The following is a 21,946-nucleotide window of genomic DNA, read 5'->3' on the forward strand; positions in this document are numbered from 1 at the left end:
GTATGAGGCCACTGATGGAGACGAGGAGGCTCCGCCCCCTTTCGCTGCCGAAACATATACAAGGACAATGAAACGTGTGACGAGATAACACATTTTATTCTTTGACAGAACATATTCTGGTACTTTTTTTTTTTTTTTTTTATATTGAAAACTGCTACTAGCTTCTGAGGATGCGTCTTAACTTGATAGTGTCGTATAGGCTGTACTTGTAGGATTACATGCTTTTTATCTGACTCTTATTCATGAATAATGCATTGGAGTGTTTTTTTTTTTTCAACCAAACCTTGTAATTATTCATAAAAATAGACCAAAAAATTGCATTAAAATTGCAAAAAAAAACAGTTTTTATGCGCCGCAGATGGATCCATCGCAGTTCTCCTGTAAAAGCAAAAGGGGGTCAAACTTAAGGCCTGTTTGGCCAAAAGCAGCAAGAAAATGTAAACATTTCAAAGATTTGAAAGATTTGAAAAAAAAAAAATTACAAAAAAATTATATATATATGCATTTTCCCTACAAATGAAGCAGCATGACTTATGACTTATTAGTCAAAAACAAGTAATTTTTCACTTAATTTAAGAAATGTTTCTGTTTACAGTGCCCCCCCCCCCCCCCCCCCCCCCCCCCCCCCCCCCGGCCAGACTTACTGCTGCGACCGGCGGTTGTCAGTAAAATAACCGGGCCTTCCTGTTGGCGAGCGCCAGCAGGCGGATGTTGCGCACGCAGCCGGCCGCGGCCTCCTGGAGCGGCTCCACGTCGGCGGCCATGATGGCGATCAGCGGCTGTGGGGGAGCAGACGGAGGGCAGGGTTAAGTGTGTGTGTGTGTGTGTGTGTGTGTGTGTGTGTGTAAGTTTGCGCAGATGAAAGTGGCGTCGGGCATTAAAAAAAAAAGGGACCTGAGCGTGAACCACACCGCCCGACGGCCTCGCCGCCGCTCCAAAGGTCAGATTCTATCCGACTATTAGTGGCTTGTGTAATGGATCTCGTTAGATCTTATTGCAGAACAAGGTTTTGGAGTTCTCCCTCAAATCTCCACTTTTGGAAGATTTTGGTTATATAAAGCTCAACATATAAAAGAGGTTTCAAAGAGCTGTGAATACTGTCGACGGGGGGAAATAAAAACCAGCTCAGTGGATCGAGGGAATGCTACTGAGCGTGTTTTGTTTTTTTTTACCCGTTTTATCTGAAATCACTACATTATGTTTGTGGGCGGTTTGCAGGGGCCCCGAATCAAAATAAAAGTTAAATGTAAGCATAAATACGCCGGTGCAATGGATGCCTCGAAATCTGTTCAATGTGTGCCGTGTGGTAAAAATCCCCATGGTGTGCCACTGAGGTTTCCCCCGAGCCACACTCCACGCAATTATTCCGGATCGTCTTTGTTTACGTCGATAATGAACCGAAGGCAACATTACATCCCTCAACTGAGCACTTAAGGGCTCCCAAACACAACAGAGCTTTTAATAAACGCAGCGCGGAGAGCTCCGTAGATCAGGGTCTCGTCCTGCAGGGGGATTCAGGGGGACGAAGCTGCAGCAGGGCTGTTCCCTCGGTTTCCCCCCGCAACAATGTCACACCCCCGTTGATCCGCCGCCGCCGCTACCGCCGCCGCCCTCCGGCCCGTCGCTGTCGAGGGAAACCGTCCAAGAAGTTGAGCTCCGTGCAAGGAAACGGCTTCTCACCGGGTTCGTCCTTCAACACAGGAAGCGATAGGATTCCTTTGTTTTCTTTCGCCGTGCAAATAACATTCCGACTCGGATGGTTGTTTGACAACACGGGGTCACGACCCGCAGCGCGAAAGGCTGAGAGTTTGGTCCCTTGAGGTCACGGCGGTTTCGGGCGCGACGACAAACGGCGAGGGAGGAACGGCTCGTTTACAAGGCGATGTGTTCAAAAGGCAAAACTTTCACGGAGTTTTCGCAGAGCTGCAACTTTAAAAAAAAAAAAAAAACTGCTACTGGTCATCTGCACCACGGCTGTAGGAAATAGTTGTTCTGCACATGCTCAGTAGAGACGATAGTGACAACGTTTGCTCCAGAGTGTCGCGAGTCCCAGTCCATATTCTCCCGGGACTTTTATTTTGATAGTCACCAACTTGGTCGTCTGTTCTCCTCCCGTCGCTAATGTTTTATAGCGTGTTGTTCTCTGTATGTGTGCGTTTTCATTACAAAATCAACCCACGGCTGCATCGTTTCGAAAACCTTGCCAGAAAAGTTTCGCGTTTCCGCCTTTCATCTTTTACATTTTGGAAATCTTCACTGTCTCGCTTCAACTGCTGTATTCTGATAATTGTGTCCAATCAGGTTTACATGTTTTAAATCTAATGATGTGCACCTTTTGATCTCAATGGGTAAAAAAACAAACAAAAAAAAAAACAAAACTGGATTGTTTGTAGCTTCTTCGTGAAATTTGGGCCAACCCATCAGAAAAATGATGCGGTCTGACAGCCGAGCCTAACCATGTGATCGTTTAGTTCTTTGCTTAAAATTTTTTTATAAATAAATGAATAAACATTTTCTTCTTTGAGGACTGAGACTCTTTCATCTCAATCACTTACAAAGATAATGTGATTAATAAATATATATGTATTTCTCCACTCGACACCACCTTGTGCAGTGATTCCCAAGCTTTGTCTTTAGGGACACCAAGTATCATTACAGGATAAAAGTTGAAACGAAAAAATAAACACTACCCTTGTTTTATGTGCTTTGATTTTTCTCGTCACTGAGAGTTCGATGTGGCAGTGTTCGATGTGAACTGACGCTTCCTGTTAAAGACGTGTTCATTTTCCAGTATTCAGGTGAATTTCCTTCATTCGTTGTTTCTAGATTCATTGGAGAGTGAGAGGAGAGACGTTTCCGGGCATTTTCACGCAAACTCCTCATTCTTTTGTCCTTTGACGTACAGTCAAAGGACAAAAGATGAAAGATAGAATGAGGAGCCTGAAAGGGCCAGTGAGCCTCACAGCACCGGGCCGGCGAGAAACCGACAAACCAAAATCCTTCCTCCTGATTATAATCACAGCGTTTTTGTGGTAAAAAGGGCAGCGCGTCGTTCCAAGGCGCCCAGTGAGCCAGTGGCGAGGAGGATATGTGTAAAAAAAAAAAAAAAAAACGCTCTGGAGTTTTATGACATTCTTAAATAGCATCCAAAACACCTCCGAGAGCAAACTTACATCCACGGTTCCCCCAGAAAACATGCAGCTCACTTTAAACAAGTCTCTTTTGTGAAACCAGAGGATGCCTGACGAGTGCCAGCGGCGGCGCGGCGTTTGCCAGCCTCATAGCGTGTCATTCAGACGCCGCCAAATGCAGACTCCCGAAGTGCCTCGGCCCCGGCCGCCCGAGATAAGCGCGTCTCTCTTCGCCGCCTCGCTCTTTCCCTCCCAGCTGGGATCTGCGAGGAACATAATACGCCACTTGTTGGCCGCCCCCCACCCCCCTTACCGAACGGGGGAAACGCGAATGCTCGTGCCACGTTTGGGCGAGTGAGCGGCGAGGCCGAAAGCGAAAACGGGAAAAAAAGGGGGGAGGTCACGGAGCCACTGAAAACACAACTTTTTGAAAGCAGCGGCAACTCATGGCCCGGCGTGCTTGACCGAATCGTTTTTAAAAAGCTTTTCTGCAAAGAAAAACACAAAACGATGCGTTTTCCCTCGGTCCGAGTTTGGCGGGGGGAGACTGTCGCATGCTTCCTGCCACCCGAGGAGGCGTCGCGGTGTCAAGCGTGCCCGTTTCCCCCGGCGTGTTTGGTTCTGCACAAACGGACGTCAGTGTTTCAGCCGGCTGGAGGGAAGTCAAAAGGTAAACAACATCCCCCTGCAGCCTCCAGTGAGCGACGGCCCGTCCGGCGGGTTCCTCTGGGTCTCTGAAGGAAGGTGGGGGGGGGGGGGGGGGGGGGCGTTTTCATCCACGAGGCTCCGTGAGGAAGGTTTTGCCTGTTTTGACTCGAGGAACGGCTGAAGGAGTCCCGAACGTCGCGCTCCGCGGATGTGAACGACACGCTAGTCATAACAGAGCGCCTGCATCATCATCCGCTACGCCACCCGCCGCCGGCCCGAAGTCGCGTTTCACACAAGCCAGGAGGAAACTGAGGAAACGTCGTTCGCGTGACGTTTGTCAAACGTTTGCCAGTGAAAACAGAAACGCTTTGTCGTGTTTTGAGTGTCTGTTTAGACGACAACGGCGCTCGGAGCCACTGAAAACGCAGGTTTTCGAAAACGCCTCACAAAGGGGAACGTCCCTCACTCCGTCTCCATGGCAACGAGGGAGAAGGCAGCTTTTCGAAATAAGCTCGATGGCGAAAACACTGTTACCGTTCCTCTGCACAACACGGACAACGTTTTCCTGCAGACGCAATATTCTACTTTTATTTTGACAGTCACCGTAATAACAATCCAATTTCCATGGAAATGGGACATCGTTTTTGAAACCGCTGTCGCGTCAACGGGGGCTTTGATCCGCCTCATGAACTCCTCCAACTGGACAGATAGTAAATATGGAATGTTTTCCAGTTTTATAAGTAATAACATTTGAAAATGAAAACTGCAGCCTCACACAGACACTGTAGCAAATTAAAAGTTGTTGTCGAAACGCAAACTTGTGGGAAAAAAACCCGATGCGATTCCACTTGAAACATTGTCGCGGAAATGGCGCCTGGACCCGATTTGCATTTCTGTCGTTTCTGCTCCGACACACAGTCAAGCTGCACAATCACTCCTGAAGTATGTAAGAGAGAGAGAGAGAGAGAGAGAGCGAGAGAGAGAGAGAGAGAGAGAGAGAGAAAACATCAGCGCTAACACGCTCGGCGTGCCGGGGGCAGGAGTGCACTCATGGCAACAAAAGTGCAAACGTTTTTCCCATTTAGATTAGTTTAAAAGCCTAAAATACATACCAGGACCTGGCAGAGTCTGCCGGCCGGAATGCCTTCTGTTGAAAATTGCCAATAATTACCTTCTGCATTTTGCAATTTTCGTCAATTTGCGTTGCAGAGCTTTTCTTATGAAAGAGGCTTTTTTAATACAAATAGCCGGGCCGAAGCAGCGTCGACGGGGATTTATGGCTTCGGGAGGAAAAGGCCCGCCGATCCTGCGTGTGACGAGGGAAAAAAAAACGAAGCGCATCCGTATAAAACTGCGAGATACCAAGAGAGGATGTCAAATCAAACAGTGTGATTCATCTCTAAGGCCTTTAAAAAAAAAAAAAATTCTCCCTCTGAGTGAAAAGCAGCTGAATTCCTGATCGGATCCGACACATTCCTCAAACAAGTCGGGCCACAAAATCAAAGCACAAAAGCAGGTTTTGTCCAAAAACTATTATTATTAGAAATTTGGGCCAACCCATCAGAAAAATGATGCGGTCTGACAGCCGAGCTTAACCGTGTGATCGTTTAGTTCTTTGCTTTAAAATAAAAAAAGACAAAATAAACATTTTCTTCTTTGAGGACTGAGACTCTTTCATCTCAATCGCTTACAAAGATAATGTGATAATAACTATATATGTATTCATCTCAAAGGCTTTGTTTTTTTTTTTTCTTTTTAATTCTCCTCTGGGTGAAAAGCAGCTGAATTTCTTATCGGATCCGACACATTCCTCAAACAAGTCGGGTCACAATATCAAAGCACAAAAGCAGGTTTTGTCTGAAACAATAAAAAAAATTAAGCTGATTTATTTCAAGTGTTTAATGCTCCTAGCGGCGAAAAGCAAATAACTGGGGGGGGGGGGGGGGGGGGGTGGAGGGTGGATATAAAAAAATCGAATGTTTTGGTTAGGGCAGGATAAAAACACCAGGACGGGTCACTAATGTGTTTTCCAGTGTGAAATACTTTCTTTTCAATGCCTAATTTCCTCTGCGAACCTCGAGGGACTCGGGCCATGTACCATTAAACGTCCCCCCCCCCCCCCGGCAGCACATTTAAACCTGGACGCGACATGCCGGTGAGCGTGTTTGGAGAGATTCTCCAAGGCACGGGAACACGCTTTTGAAATACGATTGCGCAAACACGGGGGGGGGGTTTGACGGCGGGCCGTAAATTAGACCCGATTCGGTCCCGGATAAAACCCATTCGGAACCATTGAGGGGATATTGTTTTAACAAATTCTTCCACACGGGTGCCTGTATATCACCGGCGACTCCTCCTGGGGTGGGGGGGGGGGGGGGGGGGTGGAGCAGGTGAGGGTCCAGACCAGACCGAACAATGAGGCCGCCTGTGTTTTGTTTCTGCGGCTGAGATTAAGAACAAAAGCGCAACGCTGCTGCAGTTACGTGGCCCCTTTTTTTTTTTTTTTTTTTTCGGCGATTAAGCTCTTTAAAAGTCCAAAAATACATTATGGAGTCGCGTTGAGACTCTTAACTGGTACATTAATAAGGGCAAACACACAGAGGCAGATTAAAAAGGGTGGTATGCCTTGAATTCGCACACACACCCTTATTCTCTCGCAGAGAGAGAGAGAGCGACAGAGAGAGAGAGAGAGAGAGAGAGAGAAAGATCGTCCACTTTTTTTTGGTGTTTTTTTTGTCGTGGCTCAAACTACAAAAAGCATTCAGCTTAACGACTTTTTGCAAATTGGACATAACTCCTCTGGAACACCCAATGTTTGGTCCGGCGAACCAATTATGGCCGCCGTGGAACCGCATGCACTATAACAGCACATGAAGCTAAAGTGCAGCGTTTAATGAACATGGGAAAGAAAAGATCTGGCCGCGATGGGATAACCACTTCGTAATTTGTATCACAGTTGTTATTTAAAGGAAGGTGGGGGGAGGGGGAGGGGGAGTGACCACACACACACAAAAAAAACAAGATTTCTCATGTGAAAATCTGGTTGAATTGAAGCCGTGACAAGACACCGATTCCAGAGCTTCACATAAACAGTGTGTGGAAACACAAGACAATACTTGTTCCTCCGACTGCCAGCGTGAAGAAAGCAAAAAAAAAAAAAACTAACATTGTTGTAGTTTCCCACTGAATGAAGCCTATCCATTCCCATCTTCTTTATCCACATTGGTGGAAAATCCACAGGACCACTCGTAAAGTTTAACAGTTTACTTCTCAAAAGAAAACAAACAAAAGGGGTGGTACAGAAAAAAAAAAAAATGTCCAAAGGTGTTCCGAGTTACAGAAGTTGTCCGTTAAATCCGATCAGTATCATTCATACAAGGAAAAAGAGACAAAACAAAAAAGAAAAGGATAGAGAGAGAGAGTGGATAGAGCGTCAAGCTAAGGCTTCATTCAGTGGAAACTGCATTTTAGTAAAAAAAGAACGTGCGGCTCCACCCTCACCTGCCTGACTTCCTGTCACAGGTAATGCAAACGTTGCAAATAACGCAGAAATTTAACATTTTATACACTTAAATTAACCACAAGCATTTTAAATGATTAACTTATTACACTATTGCCCATATGAACTGAAATACCTGTAAATTATATTTACAGGTATTTCCTTCCAAATCAAATAACTTAAATTGCTGCAGTTTTAGATCAACTTAAATTATTAGTAACTTTTGTAATTCGGACGCCGCCGACAGTGGGCTAGGGTTAGGGTTAGCTCAGATAGCTCGCGACCGAGCATGCCCGTTAGCATGCTAACAAACATTGTCTGATTGAGCTGAAACTTGATAGATGGCCTAATGGGGATGCTGCGGTCACGAATCACTAGCTAATTAGCTGATTTTGACGCCGTTTTTTCAAAATAAGTCATTAAAAAAATATTTTTTTTAAAACTTACAAAATTATCATTAACTGGTCTGGAGGATCGTGGCCACCCTGGCGGACTTGAGCGAGGTCCCGGCCAACGCTGCTTGCAGCTTTAATTTATCTTTTTTTTAAATTTAAGGTAGTGCAGATAAACAATACAAAACAGTAAACAATTCCAATGATGTGTGAAAATGAACAATACATTCTATATACAAAAGTAATACAAACAAGTGCTACCTCAAATACTATTTACATAGTGTGTGTGAGCGTGTGTGTGCGTGCGTGCTTGTATATGAAATACTAAGTGTGACTTGGTTATGTTTGTGGAGGAAACAGAGGAGAAAGGAAATAGTTTGGAAACTAAAAAAAAAAGTGAATTTATCCATTTTGTAGAAATTGAATAAGTTTGTTTTGGAATTGACGGAGGTTCTATTGTCATAAATTCAGGGAGCGTCGACTGAGATTCTGTAATAATACAGTCAGACAGCAGATTTTTTCCATTGACGTCTACTGATATTATTTTTTGATTTCCAGTTTGTGAGGATGGTTTTCTTGGCGATGGGTTCGGGCGACAAGCAGTAGTTTAGTATGTGGCGAGTGGAGGGTGATCGTTGAGATATCTCCTCGTTTTAACCAACGTCAATGAACTGCATTTAGGCTCCTGCAATCGTTGTGCGCCGGCCGTCGGGCGGCCGCGACCCCCGCATTCTGCCCCGACGTCCAGGAACAGCCCGGAGCAACAGTTGCCCCCGGCGACGGCCCTTTGACTCGCGCCGTCATGGCATCCAGGGGTCTCGCCGTACAAATGGCACTTCGCACACACACTGGGGCTGTTTGCTTTCCCCAATTCCCATGACGGCTAGAAAGCGGAGTCATGTTTCCGCCGTCGGATAAAAAAAAAAACAAAAACCCACTTTGTTCCTGCTTCGCTCCGGTCAAAGGCTCCGAAAATAGTCGTCGCAGCCGTTTCAAGGTTTTTATTGCTCTGTGTTTTTTCACACTTCGTCCAAAAACAAGAGACCAAAGCGCCTTTTTTTTTTTTTTTTTTTTCCCTCCTCTGTGCAATTACCACAGATTTGGTCTTAATAGTACGAAATAAAGTAAGAAATAACTGCTGCAGTGGTCAGAGCGGATGTAAATTTAGATTCTCTTCTGCTTCTTTACTTAAAAAAAAGATTTTTTTCACACATTTCAGGAAGGCAGCTGGTTGTGTGTGTGTGTGTATGGGGCTTAGTGTACTCCTTCACCAAGTGCATGGAGAGTGTGGAAATAACAAAGGAAATATTAAATTGAACTTTTCAAGAGTTGTGTCCTCATGAGGTTTCATTGCGCACAATATTGCAATGAAAAAAAACACTGGAAATATTCCATATTTTGGCTCTAAGACGAGTTGTGCATGTCCAGTCGTAGTGTTTCAAACGGTTTCCATGGTGACGGGAGTTGGAGCATGTTCTAAAAGTTCCATTTTCAGCGTCTCTGAGCACCGTGGTGGTGTAAACGGAGACGCAAACCACAACGGAAGCTTTACGTTTTTCACTTTAAGTCGTTGTCTCCGTGGAAAACAGGGGAAAATGCAACTTTTGGAAAAACTACGACTGCACATGTGCTCGAGTAGATGGACAATCATAAAAAAAAAATGTTGTCCTTAAGAGGGTCATGACTTCCAATCCTTATTCTCCTGGGACTTGGTAGTTTTATTTTGAAACAACATATAACGGTTATATATATATATATCCCTTCGAAGGCCTGTGGACTTGTTACCTTGACCACTCCCTTCTCGTGCATGGTGATGCAGTTGTTGGGGTCCTTGGACAGCTGGTACAGGGCCGTGGCCGTGCTCCGGTGGACCGACGCGTCTCTGGACCTCAGGTAGCGAACCAGCGGCGCCACGGCGCCGGCCTCGCCGAACGCCGCCCTGTTGCTGCCCCACATGCAGCAGTGGCCGATGGCCTCGGCCAGGTGGCAACGCAGTGTGTCGTCAGTCTGTGGAGGGGGGGGGGGGGGGGGGGGGGGGGGAGAGGAGAGGAGAGGAGGGGAGGGGAGGAGAGGGGGGGAGGAGAGGAGAGCAGAGGAGGGGAGAGGAGAAGAGAGGAGGAGGGGAGGGGAGATGAGAGGACAGGAGAGGAGAGGAGAGGAGAGGAGAGGAGAGGAGAGGAGAGGAGAAGAGAAGAGAAGAGAAGAGAAGAGAGGCGAGGAGAGGAGAGGAGAGGAGAGGAGAGGAGATGAGGAGGTGAGGGGAGATGAGAGGACAGGAGAGGAGAGGAGAGGAGAGGAGAAGAGAGCAGAGGAGAGGAGAGGAGGAGGGGAGTGGAGAGGAAAGGAGGAGAGAGGAGAGGAGAGGAGGGGAGATGAGAGCAGAGGGGAGATGAGAGGAGAGGGGAGATGAGAGGAGGAGGGGAGATGAGAGGAGGAGGGGAGATGAGAGGAGGAGAGCAGAGGAGAGGAGAGGAGAGGAGAGGGGAGGAGAGAGGAGGAGAGATGAGGAGAGGTAAGGAGAGAGGAGAGGCGAGGAGAGGAGAGGAGAAGAGAGGAGAGGAGAGATGAGGAGAGGTAAGGAGAGAGGAGGAGAGGTGAGGAGAGGAGAGGAGGAGAGAGGAGAGCAGAGGAGAAGAGAGGAGAGCAGAGGAGAAGAGAGGAGAGGAGAGGAGAAGAGATGTTATTGGTGACCAGAGGCCTTTACAACCAGCTCAGCATGAGAGCCTTGGCAGTAAGCGAAGCTCTCCTCATTAGCTGGATTTACGCAGCAGCGACTCGGGAAAGACGGACTGTGTTTGCTGGGGTATTTTTTGTTGACAATAAGCACAGTGTTTGTGAATCGTAAAAAAAAAAAAAAAAAAAAAAAAAAAGCGAGAGCTGCTCTTACAGTGTTCGTCAGCTTGGCCAGCAGCGGCACGACCCCGTGGTCGGTGAGCACCGCCAGGTTCTCCTTGTCTTTGGCTATCTTAGCGACGGCGGCGCAGACGCTAGCCAGCACCCCGTCGCTCGTCGACTTCAGCAGATTGACGATCAGCTCCAGGCCGCCGACGAGGGAGCGCACCATCTCCCCCGAGTCCTGCAGAGGACGGGTGAGCCATGAGGAGACGGGGGGCAGGATAATGACAGAGGGAAGAGGTAAGACGAGAGGCTGGCGGGGCAGTCGAGGCGCTGCAGACAAGAAAAAATCCGAACGTGCGACGTTGCCACGGCGACGGGCCGAAGCGGAGGTTTGACGTCTCTGTCGACGTTCTTGTCATAATAAAGACGGAAACATGGAATTTAGAGCTTAGAGGCCACGTCTGAAACTTTTCTTGCCACCGGACCGACGCTGGAAACACACACACACAAGCTGGATGCCATGGCAACGGCGGGTACCGCGGGGCTCCGCGGGCGCCCTACCGAAAACCCACAAACGGCGACCGCGGCGGAAGGGCTGGCGACGACAGGCCGCGGTTTAAAAAAAAATCGGCCAGAACACATAGGAGTTCACCCGGTGTCCCAGTGGCTTTTTGAAAAATAGAATAGAAACGTGGGGGGGCACGCAATTAACGGACAGATGCTTCGCAAATGACAAAGCGCGCTTGATTTGAGTCCGTCGTGAGATCAGATTAGATTTACTTAAATTATTAGGGACCTCGCAAAAACGGCAGGTCCCTTTTGTAATTCGTACGCCGCCGACAGTGGGTTAGGGCTAGGGTTAGGGTTAGCTCGGATAGCTCGCGGCATAGCATGCCCATTAGCATGCTAACAAACATTGTCCGATTGAGCTGAAATTTGATAGGTGGCCTAATGGGGGCGCTGCGGTCACGAATCACTAGCTAATTAGCTGGTTTTGACGCCGTTTTTTCAAAATAAAAGTCATTAAAAAATTTCTTCTTCTCTGTATGTTTCAAAAATCTTTTGTTTATATTTGTATTTGAACAGGTTGATGTTTGGACATTGTTTCAACTCCATCTCCAATTTGTTCCACAATTGAACACCATTAACTGTCGGGCTAAAACTTTTCAGGGTTGTGTTTATGTTTCTGAGTCCTAAAGTTTAATTCCTCACGTATTTCATAACGACCAGTACGATCTGGGAACCTTCTTTGTATTTGGCTTGGTAACGATTTGTAACTGGCTTTATATAACATCTGTACTGCTTGGAAATATAAATAGAAACAAAAGATTTTTGAAATGTACAGAGATGAAGAAACGCATTGAAGAAGTAGGATCAACGTATATGTGCATGTGTGTGTGAGTGTGTGTTGTAAAGTTTGGTCCGTGTCGATATGGTCGTTTGAAATGTGGGGGGTTGTTTTTTTGTTGATGTTTTGTTCTTTCTATTTCTATGTTTCTGAGTTTGGGGGTGGGTGCTCAGAAGCTTCGTGCTTCAGCCCACTCCTTTTGAGCAGAAGGTATGCTGCAGGTATAAACAAATAAAAAAATATCTAAAGTGCAGGCGATGTGAGGGGGGGGGACCAACACACAGGAAGCTCTTCCTGGGGAATACAGATGACTGGCCCGGGAGTCCCTGCGACAGAGGAAGCTCTCTCAAGCCACCAGCTGCGACAGACTAGCCAGAATCTCTTTCATGGCCCGGGCCGGGCCCCCACATCTGAAAACCGCCGCATTATGAGGCTGCACACGGAAAAAGGCCTCTCTCTCCCCCGTCCCCCCCCTCATCCCCCCCCCCCCCCCCCCCCGCCCCCTCTCTTACCCAGGATGAGATGAAATAGAAAACACATTATCTGCCGAGCGTGATCCGAGGGGTCCTCCGGGTTCTGTGACGGCCGCCGTCACGCACATGGCGGAGTGACCTGGAGCCCGTTTCCACGGCAACGTTTAAAGTGAAAACGCAACATTGTGTGCATGTTTTCATTTCAGAAAACTTTCACATTTACATGGAAATAGAAGAAACGCCGAAAACAATGCATGCTGGGTCACGAGTGCATTGTTGTTTTGTTGTGGGGGTTTTTTTTTTAATTATTACTGTGAAACCACACAAATGCAGATAAGAATACGATGCAAACGTTAACGACGGGACATTTGCAGGGACAGATTTTGATTGTTCTTACAGTGATTGTCAAAATAAAACCACCAAGCCCCAGGACAATACGGAGTCTTGACAGTAGAGCAGGTGGAAACATCTGTCCGTCTACTGAGCATGTGCAGAACAACTCGTTACTAAAGTTTGAAAACGCGATCTTGTAAGCGCGGGAAAGAAAAAAAAGCTATGACAAGTAGCTTTTATGCTACTGAGCGAACTGAAACCGTGGACTGAAATCCAGGAGTACAGTATGGAGCCTCCGGTGGACGCATTGATGCCGCGGCTCTTTTCATAAACCCACTATGGAACTGCTAACTGGAACCACATGGGATTTTTTTTTTTTTTTAATCTAAATAACGGCTGCACATGAAGCGGCTGTATCAGGTTCCTCCCGTCGACGGGCAGAGAGCACCATTCAAGCTCTTGTCGTTCAGAGAAATCACCCCCAAAAAGCATGTTCGTGAATTTCCCCCCCGAAATTGGCACGCTGACGTCCAGACAAACACTGTCAAACTCTGTTAGCGCTCAATAGTGGCTCCACAGTCTCCCTCCATATGGCTGCCATGCATCCTTTTTTCGCTGCACTTCTGGGGCCGGAGAAATTCCAGCCAGTGAGGAAAAAAAAAATAAAAAATAGAGCTTCACCCTGAAGACACCTGTCTGGGCCCCAATATATCTGTTTAAACTTATCCAGATCGTTCTGCTGACAAGCTGTTTACCTTAATCACAGTGATAATCTAATAGAACAACATTACGTCTGGGGCTGGAAACGATGCGCGCGTCCGCGTGATCAAAGGGCCGCCGACGTCCGACTCAAATTACCGCTGATTGACAACAGCGCCGCGGAGCAGCCTGCTGACAATCTCAAACAATAACACAGAGGTGCACGCTTTTGGAAAAAAAAAAAGAAAAGAGCGCAGCGCGGATCCTGCGCCGCGCTGGTCTGATGACAGAGGAAAGTCGGGGTGACCGTCTTTGTGCGGTGGAGACAAAGGCGGAGTCGCTTTGATCCTCAGCGACAAAGTCCAACTGCAGAAGTGGTTTCGGTGTGAAACTGGTCGGAATTGAAGCAAAACCAAGTCGGAAACTCTAATGAAGGTGGTTCAAATCCAGGTCAGAATCAAGTCTCAGGTGTGAAGCTAATAGAAAAGTCCATTGATAATGACCTGAAGACTATTTTAAACTGAGTTGTAAAGCTCGGATGAAGCTCATGGCTGAAAATAGAGAGCAAAGAATAAAATTAAAAAAAATAATATATATATATATTTTTTTAAGTTAGAATAACTCGATAAAACTTGTATATATTTTTTAAGTTAGAATAACTCGATTAAACGTATATATATATTTTTTAAGTCAGAATACCTCGATAAAACTTATATTTTTTTAAGTTAGAATAACTCGATAAAATGTATATTTTTTTTAAGTTAGAATAACTCGATAAAACTTTTTTTTATTATTTTTTTTTTTTAAGTTAATATAACTTGATAAAACTTAAATCCGTCTCGCAAAACAGCTAAAAAAAAGAAATGTCAATGCAGCTTGAGTTCTACTATCTACTACGGCCCAAACGTTTCAAGCGAAACATCATTCTGCATTTTCTTTTCGGAAAACTTTCCGCGGCAAAGTTTTGAAAACGATGTTCGGCTGAAACGCTGAAAACTCAGTAGTTGATTTTGTTGTTTGTTTTTTGTAATGAATCTACAAACAGACGGGCGTTGAAAACAATACACTATGACAAAGGCAGAATTCTAGTGGACAGACGACCAAGTTGTCATTGTGGTGACTGTCAAAATAAAAGCACCAAGTCCCGAGAGAATATGGACTGGGAGTCGCGACACCGTCGACTGAGCATGTGCAGAACAACTAGTTGGTGCACATGTGCAGTAGAAAAGTTTCGTTCTTGGTTCCACCTGGTGGCTGTTTTCAAAAAGTTGTGTTTTCATTGCGTGTGTGTTTAACATTGCAAAGTTTTGCGACTCTGCTTTAAAGCAGAGGCTTCGTTTCACTTTTTTTTTTTATCCCAGAATTGCGACCTCCTTTATGTTTTCTCCTCATCGGTTCCCAAAAAAATGAAGCCGCATAATTCGCTTTTTTAATTCCACTAACTCTCTTTCTTCTATTTTTTTCTTGTCCTCCCCCAACTTTCACACTTGCAGCCTTTTAAACCGACGGAGACGCGACTCGGGGAAGTTTTATAAGACGTTCCACAGCCTCAGTGCGGAGCCACAAAAGCTTTACACAACATTGTTTGCGTACAATAAACAAACTGCGAGGGAGCCGCAAAGAAAACATGCCGAGTTTGTTTCTCAGTGGAACCGGGGAGGGGGGGGGGGGGGGGGCGTTATGTAAGGGGCGTTTGGGGGTGGGAGATGTTCAGACGCCGTTTGGTTCGGGGGGGGCCCGGGTCCGATTGGGGGAGGGGGGGGGAGGGGGGATAGTTCAGCCGGGAAATCACAGGATATTACTCAGTCTTTCTCCCGATTCGCCGATCCCGGCGTGCCCGGGCTCCTCTGCTTCATATTAGCCCAGAGTTCATGTAAGCCTCCTCCGACACGGCTCTGCCCCCGCTAACCCCCCCCCCCCCCCCCCGGCGGCGGCGGCAGGTTTTTGGGGGCGAGAGCTTAAGGGGGTGATATAAGCAGGCTTCTGGGGGGTTTTTTTGTGTGTGAGGGGGGGGGGGGGGGATAACCCCTCCGTGCCGAAACGACAAAGTCGGCAGACCTCTTTGATTTACGGCCGACCTGTGCGCTCCGCCCGCACGGAACGACAAGACAAATGTTTTTTTTTTCCAAACCACAGTTGAACCTTTGCGTTCTCGATGCAGGGGCAGAGGGCCCACGCCGCGCTGGACTGCACATCTGCACCGGGGTTTTTCAGCAGCGACCACACGAGGCGGACTCCGTCGAGCTGGTCGATGATTCTGGAGAGAGAGAGAGAGAGAGAGAGAGAGAGAGAGAGAGAGAGAGAGAGAGAGGGGGAAATAAGCAAAAAAAATCTTGAAGTCTCTCTCAGTTTCATGCTTGAGAAAATCTATTTTTTCTTTTCTTTTTCTTCTCACTTCTGTTGCGCCGCCTGGCCTGCAGCAGGTTCGGGACATTAAAATCACGTGCACACACACACACACACACACACACACACACACACACACACACACACACACAAAATCCTGAAAGCAACTCTATCTGTCTGCTGCTTATCAGCATATTGATCTGAAGGAGCTTCACCAAATCCGAGGCAGGTTTGCTCCCGGAGACTTTAGGACCTTCATTACCAAAAGGGATTATGTGGGGAGAAGCTGTGAGCTAAAGCAAAAAACAAACAAAAAAAACCCATGAGTACTTCAAAACTGCAAGTGGGTACAACGTGTGCAGGGTAGATATCAATCTGAACTAATATATCCTGCATAGGTTCATGCAGTTTCTAAACAAACGGGATCAAAAGAGCCAATCGTAAACTGGCAAGAATTGACCCTCACATCGACCCAACGTGTGACAGGTGTAAATCCAAGGAAGCCACCTTAATACACATGTTTTGGCTTTGTCCCAAAACACGACAGTATTGGGAGGGTATTTGTGAAGCACTGTCTTGTGTTCCCGGTGTTAAGGTAACACTGAATCCCCTCCTGCTCCTCTTCGGGGTCACTGGTGAGGGGTCAGAGGTCAGGACTACCCGTCGGGGGTCGGAAGCTCATTGCTTTTTCAACTCTGTTGGCCGCTTGATCCTCTTGAAATGGAAAGATGCTGCCCCGCCTACCGTCTCACATCGGGTGAGAGACGTATTGTATCATTTAAAACGGGAGAAAATTAGATTTGTGTTGAGGGGTTCTGAAAAGAAGTTCTATCAGGTATGGGGGCCTTTGCTAACTTTTTTTTAACAATCCATCGACAAAGGTGCAGGAGGGATTCTTTGCTCAGTATTCTGGCTGTACGACTCACTGAACGTCTATAATATGTGTGTTTTACAGGTTGTTTTTTGGTATAAGTGACACTAGGGGCAAGGAGTTTGTTGTTTGTGTGGGGTGGAGCTTTTTGTCTTTGTCTTTTCATATAGAACTGTGAAAATTTGTAAGTGTTGTTTCGATATTTCTGTACAAAAGTTAATCAAACATATTGAACACTAAAAGAGCCAATCGATTGCAGCAAGCGGCTTTTCATCGCGACTCATCTCTGATCCCCCCCCTGGTTCTCGCCCCCCCCCCCCCCCCCATTCAAACCCACCCACTGTCTGCTCACTGGAATCGCCCTCCACAGAGGAGCTCAGCCACGCCGGCGGGCCAGAGGTTAACTCGCATACATCTGCGTGCGGCGCTCCCTGCAGCCGACTTATAAATAGAACGCGGGACAAACTTACACTTTATGTTTGGTGGCTTGTTTTTTAAGCCAGAGAGAGAGAGCGAGAGCGAGAGAGAGAGAGAGAGAGAGAGAGAGAGAGAGAGAGAGAGAGAGGAGACCCTCTTCCAAATCAAACAGAGCCAGAGACAGGTCGCTCTATATTTCATAGAGTCTGAGTGAGGTTTACTTAAGCGCCGAGCGGTATTTCATGTCGTACACATGACCGTTTTCAGAACTTGCAGTCAAGGGGTCTGAGAACTGGGAGCATTACACCACAGTGCACCCGTTGTCTGGTATAAATAACATGTAACGTGTTCCCCATGTGTGCTTCCACCAACAAGGCCGACATTGAACGCTGTCATAATTACTTAAACACTCCCTAATCACGGTATCTCCGTGACTGGCAACGAGCGAACGCTCGTCGGGGAGGGACGTCCCCTGCGCCGTCCGTCTTCCCTTTGCACATAAATCAGTCTGGGGGGATCATAACATCAGATCCCGGGTCTGCGGGGGCCTCTTAAAATCCAGGGGCCGAAAAAAAAAAACCCCTCCAAAAACACACACACAAAAAAAAAAACCGCGAGAGCGTCACATCGTCGGCCAGAACAGCTCCGTCTTCCACCCGCGAGAGGCAGGTATGAAACAGATTAGCGACGTAGCGGCGGACGACAGTGATGGATTAGCGGAGGAGACCGCGGACCTGAGAGGCGTTAAACAACGTTGTGTTCGCCCGTGTAGCTACACGGGACGGCGTGGAGGAAGCGCTATGTCATCGACCGCACGCCGCCCGCTGGCTGGGAAGGAAAGGAAGCATGCGAGTTTTTCACAAGAAACTTGAAAGAGTTTTTCACGAGGAACTTGAAAGCGATCGCTGTCAGTTGTGGATGAGCTGAGCCGGGGGAGGGGGGGGGGGCGAGAGAATGATGGCGGCGGCGAACAGAAGGTGGCGTTTCGAGTGCATGAAGTCACGCTAACTGACGGGAGTGCCGTAAGGCCGACGTACGCGCGGCGTCGCGCGTACCTTCGTTTGCCCCAAAAAACGCCGTCCGTTCAGAAAACAGGCCCCGGCTTGTGTTTCGGCGGTGGAACGGGAAGCAATCAAACCCCCACAAGTTATGCTAATTGCTCGGCAAACTTAACACATAACGGGGGAGGGTGGGGGGGGCTCTCAAAATAACTCACCGCTGCAACATGAAATGAAATCTTTGTGTCGACGGCGACGTGTGAAAGCTGACCGAAATATTCATATCGTGAGAAAACATGGAGAGCATGTTCAAACATGGAGAAACATCCACCCCTCTAACCCCCCCCACCCCTCCTCCCCCCACCCCTCCTCCCCCCACCCCTCCCCCACCGCCGACTGTGTGAAGTTCACCCACAGTTGCTGACTGCAGTTTTCTGATTCGCTCACAAACAATCGTTGCAAACAATGAAAAGGCTGCGACGCGGCGTTTTGGTGTCCAGTGCTAACGAAGAGGCCTCTCGTCGTCCACAGCGGCCTTGTAAAAGGCAATGAGGCACAGCTGGAAGTCTTCTGCAGTGTTGGAGGAGAGAGAGAGAAAGAAAGAAGAAGAAAGAAGAAGAAAGCTCTGGACTTGTTTTCCCATGCAGCCTTGCACGAGGGGGTAGGGCGTGAGGTATGCCGGTCCGACCAGCCCAGCTCCTGACGCCGACCGCAACAGTCACAGTAAAACACCGGGAATTCAACCACAACCATATTTAACACAGCAGGTACAATAAACAAAGCTTTTATAATCTGTCATTAAGCCGGGAGGAGGGAGGGGGGAGGGGGGGGGGGGATAAAAGAGATCCGGCTACCTGCGCCCTCGCACGTTCAACGAGCGGTAAATTTTAACTTTATAAGCGTCGGCCCGGCGACAGGTTAATGACACGTGTGCTCGTGTGGCGGGAAACCGAGTGACGTCGAGATGAAGACGTGTTTGGAGATCGTCCCGCGAGGACGGCGAGCTTATTTTAGGAAGGCGAAGCGTCGGGCGAACGGAGGGGGGAAGCAAAGGCGGCAAAGGTTGGGAGGTTTTCCCTCGACGTCGGGAGTCTGAGGCCCCGTTTCCACGGCGACGTTTTGACAACCTTTTGAAACTTCTGTCGCGTTGTTTTTTGCTTGTTAAGTTTAAAACCACGAAAGCAAAACTTTTCCAAAACGTTGCCACACGGAACAGTTTTTTTTCCTGCACATACCAGCATGTCTGTTTGATTCCGTCACAAAAACAACCAACAGCGCCAACTCGTGGCCTTCGATTTCAGAACTGACCCGCGTAAACGGACGTAGCTTTCAAAACCTTGCTGTGTGACTCACGCCATGTTTTCTTTATCCGTCGCACAGGCGCCCACCGCCTTGGTGACGTTGACGAGCAGCGCCTGGCGAAACGACAAGAGGCACAACCGTGAGATCAGTCCCGGGAAGGCGTTATTGAAAAAAAAAAAAATAGAACACGGATACATCAAACCCACCTGGTTGGTTCCGGTGAGCAGGTTCACCAGCGGCTTGATGCCGCCGCACCGGCGGATGGCGGCTCTGTTGGCGGGCGCCTGGGCGAACTCCCCCAGCGCCCCCGCCACGTTCACCAGCACCTCCTCGGGCTGGTCGCTCAGCAGGCGGACCAGCGTCTCCAGAGACATGAACTCCTGGAACCTTCGGCGGGAAACATCAAAGACAAGTGACACATCAAAGACGAGTGACCACCAGATAAAAAACACAAAATAGGATTTTTTAAAAAACATTTTCTTGAAAAGGTGTGTTTTTTTAACTGTTGGAGGTTGTTGGAGCTTAAATGTCATCATTGTGGTTCATATTAGCGTCACAGTATTAAATGCCTCTCACCTTTACAGACTTTCTTTTATGTGACGTTCACCTTTATTTTTTAACTTGTTTTTATGTTCCATTGATTTTTTTTTACTCCAAATTATGCCCCATTTATTCTATATTATGTTCTCGGTTTTTAGCCGCCCAGGCCTCTGGGGTGTTGCCATCTGTAATTTTTGTGTGTCGTTTCATTTCATGCTTGTCTCGTCACGTCTCGTCTGACTTTTTTTTTTTTTTAATGTTTGTGTGTTTTTACTGTGAAAGCACTTTTTGAACAACTGTACTTTCACTCACAAACAAGTGCTATATTATTATTATTATTATTATGAATAATAATAATAATGCAACTGTCAAAAGCTTTTATTTTGACACACTACAGCGTGTTACCATGGCAGGACGACATCAAACACACAAGACTCGTCAGTCACGGTCATGACAACTTAATAAACTAAAGTAAACTAACTGGGTTTACTAAAACACAAAAATAGAAAAAAACACAACAATAAATAAGAATAATAAGAATAACAACAACAACACCATTATTATAATTATTATGAATAATAATAATAATAATAATAATAATAATAATAATGGTGTTGTTGTTGTTATTATTCTTATTATGAATAATAATAATTAAGTTGTCATGACCGTGTTTGACGTCGTCCTGCCACGGTGACACGCTGTAGTGTGTCAAAATAAAAGCTTCTGACGGTTGCAGTCTGCATAAAAGACCGAAGCGCAATGATTCTTCAAAGTATTATAACGTTTACTCAGCGGTATTATTCGATAAATAGAAGCACCTCGCAGAAGAAAAGAACAAAATGTGACTTTCATTACTACATTATTACATTAATTCAGACGCTAAATCGCCGACTCTCAGTTGTGCATTGTGCAGAAGCCCGAGAAGCCCTTGATCCACAGGTACAAGTCGGCCACATAAGCGCCGGACGGGTTCCGCAGCCGCTTCTGCCGGCAACTTTTCCCACGGCTCCTCGCAGTTTGTCCCCGGTACTTACTTTGCATCACCCGAGGCTTTGCTGTGGCTTTGGACGCCGCTCCTCCCTCTTTAGCCGTGAGTCTGACTTGTTTGCCAGTGCGACGGAGTGGTAAACTACAGTAAACATTTAAAAGGGATATAATGCGGTTTTCGCAGAGGAGAAAAAAAAAAACCTCAACAGAACCTCTGATGTACAGTTTGAGTCCCGCCACTGTTTTTTTTATTCACAGTTACGGTTGCTGGCACCGCCGGCCCCCGCCGGGCCATTGTCGAGGGCCAAGGTCATTTGGTTTCTTGGTCGCCGTCCATCGGGAGGCGGCCTATTCTTGCGAGTGAAAACACTGCTAATGAACGGAGGCACATGCCAAAGTTAACATCGGAGAAATTCACCATATCGCGAAACCCCCCCACCCCAAAAAAAACCAACAACAATGGCTCGCCTGTGTCATCGCCGGAGCGTCACCGGCAGAATTATGTAGTCATCGCACGTTTGATAAATGAACATCCAGTCATGTCTATTTTTGTTAGGCGGGGGCCCGGTGAGGTAATTACGAGAGTGTCGTTACAGAAGGCTGCACAATACTGGAAGCCTCTGAAAGGCCGTGTGACGGAACCACAGCTTCTGTAAGGCACTTTTCTTTCTTTTCTTTTCTTTCTTTTTTTTTTTTAATGATTGATTGTCTGCATTTTCCTTTCCTCTCTATCCGTCCGCACTCGTCACACATCCGGCTGAGTGCGGAAAGATTCAATGCTGCGCGGCGGCGAGTAAAAGAGAAGTCCTGGCCACGTTTCATCAGATTAAATTAGTTTCTATCGGTATATAACTTGCATTTACAAACAAAAAAACGGGACCTTGTATTGCATTAATTTGCTTTTTTTTGTTTGTTTGTTTTTGGAGGGGAAATTCTAATGTTTCTCACTATGTTAGCTCCATTTATCCATTTAACCTGGTTCAACTTTCTCTATCCAGCCATTTTCCAGCTTTTAACACAATTTATTTACTCTTCTTTTCCAAATATCTAATATACAGTAAACCAGCATTGTTTGCAAAGACTAAAAATGAGTCTGTCCAGTTATTATTATTTAATTTAAATGT

The 21,946-nt window shown here is 46.9% G+C and overlaps 1 protein-coding gene across 1 annotated transcript in view; it reads right to left on the reverse strand.

Moving 5' to 3' along the window:
- Positions 1-261: 261 nt before the first annotated feature.
- The window catches only part of odad2 (outer dynein arm docking complex subunit 2), a 40,612-nt gene continuing 18,927 nt past the window's right edge, over positions 262-21,946 (reverse strand). Inside the window, exons 8-14 of the mRNA XM_080515146.1 lie at positions 19,502-19,682; positions 19,347-19,408; positions 15,504-15,618; positions 10,558-10,746; positions 9,456-9,677; positions 645-779; positions 262-378 (exon numbers count right to left, since the gene is read on the reverse strand). Of these exons, the coding sequence (XP_080371272.1) occupies positions 663-779; positions 9,456-9,677; positions 10,558-10,746; positions 15,504-15,618; positions 19,347-19,408; positions 19,502-19,682 (886 nt within the window). The 3' untranslated portion in view covers positions 262-378; positions 645-662. The remainder of the gene's footprint in view (positions 379-644; positions 780-9,455; positions 9,678-10,557; positions 10,747-15,503; positions 15,619-19,346; positions 19,409-19,501; positions 19,683-21,946) is intronic.

This window comes from Blennius ocellaris (genome assembly GCF_963422515.1).
Source record: "Blennius ocellaris genome assembly, chromosome: 19".
Lineage (NCBI taxonomy): Eukaryota > Metazoa > Chordata > Actinopteri > Blenniiformes > Blenniidae > Blennius > Blennius ocellaris.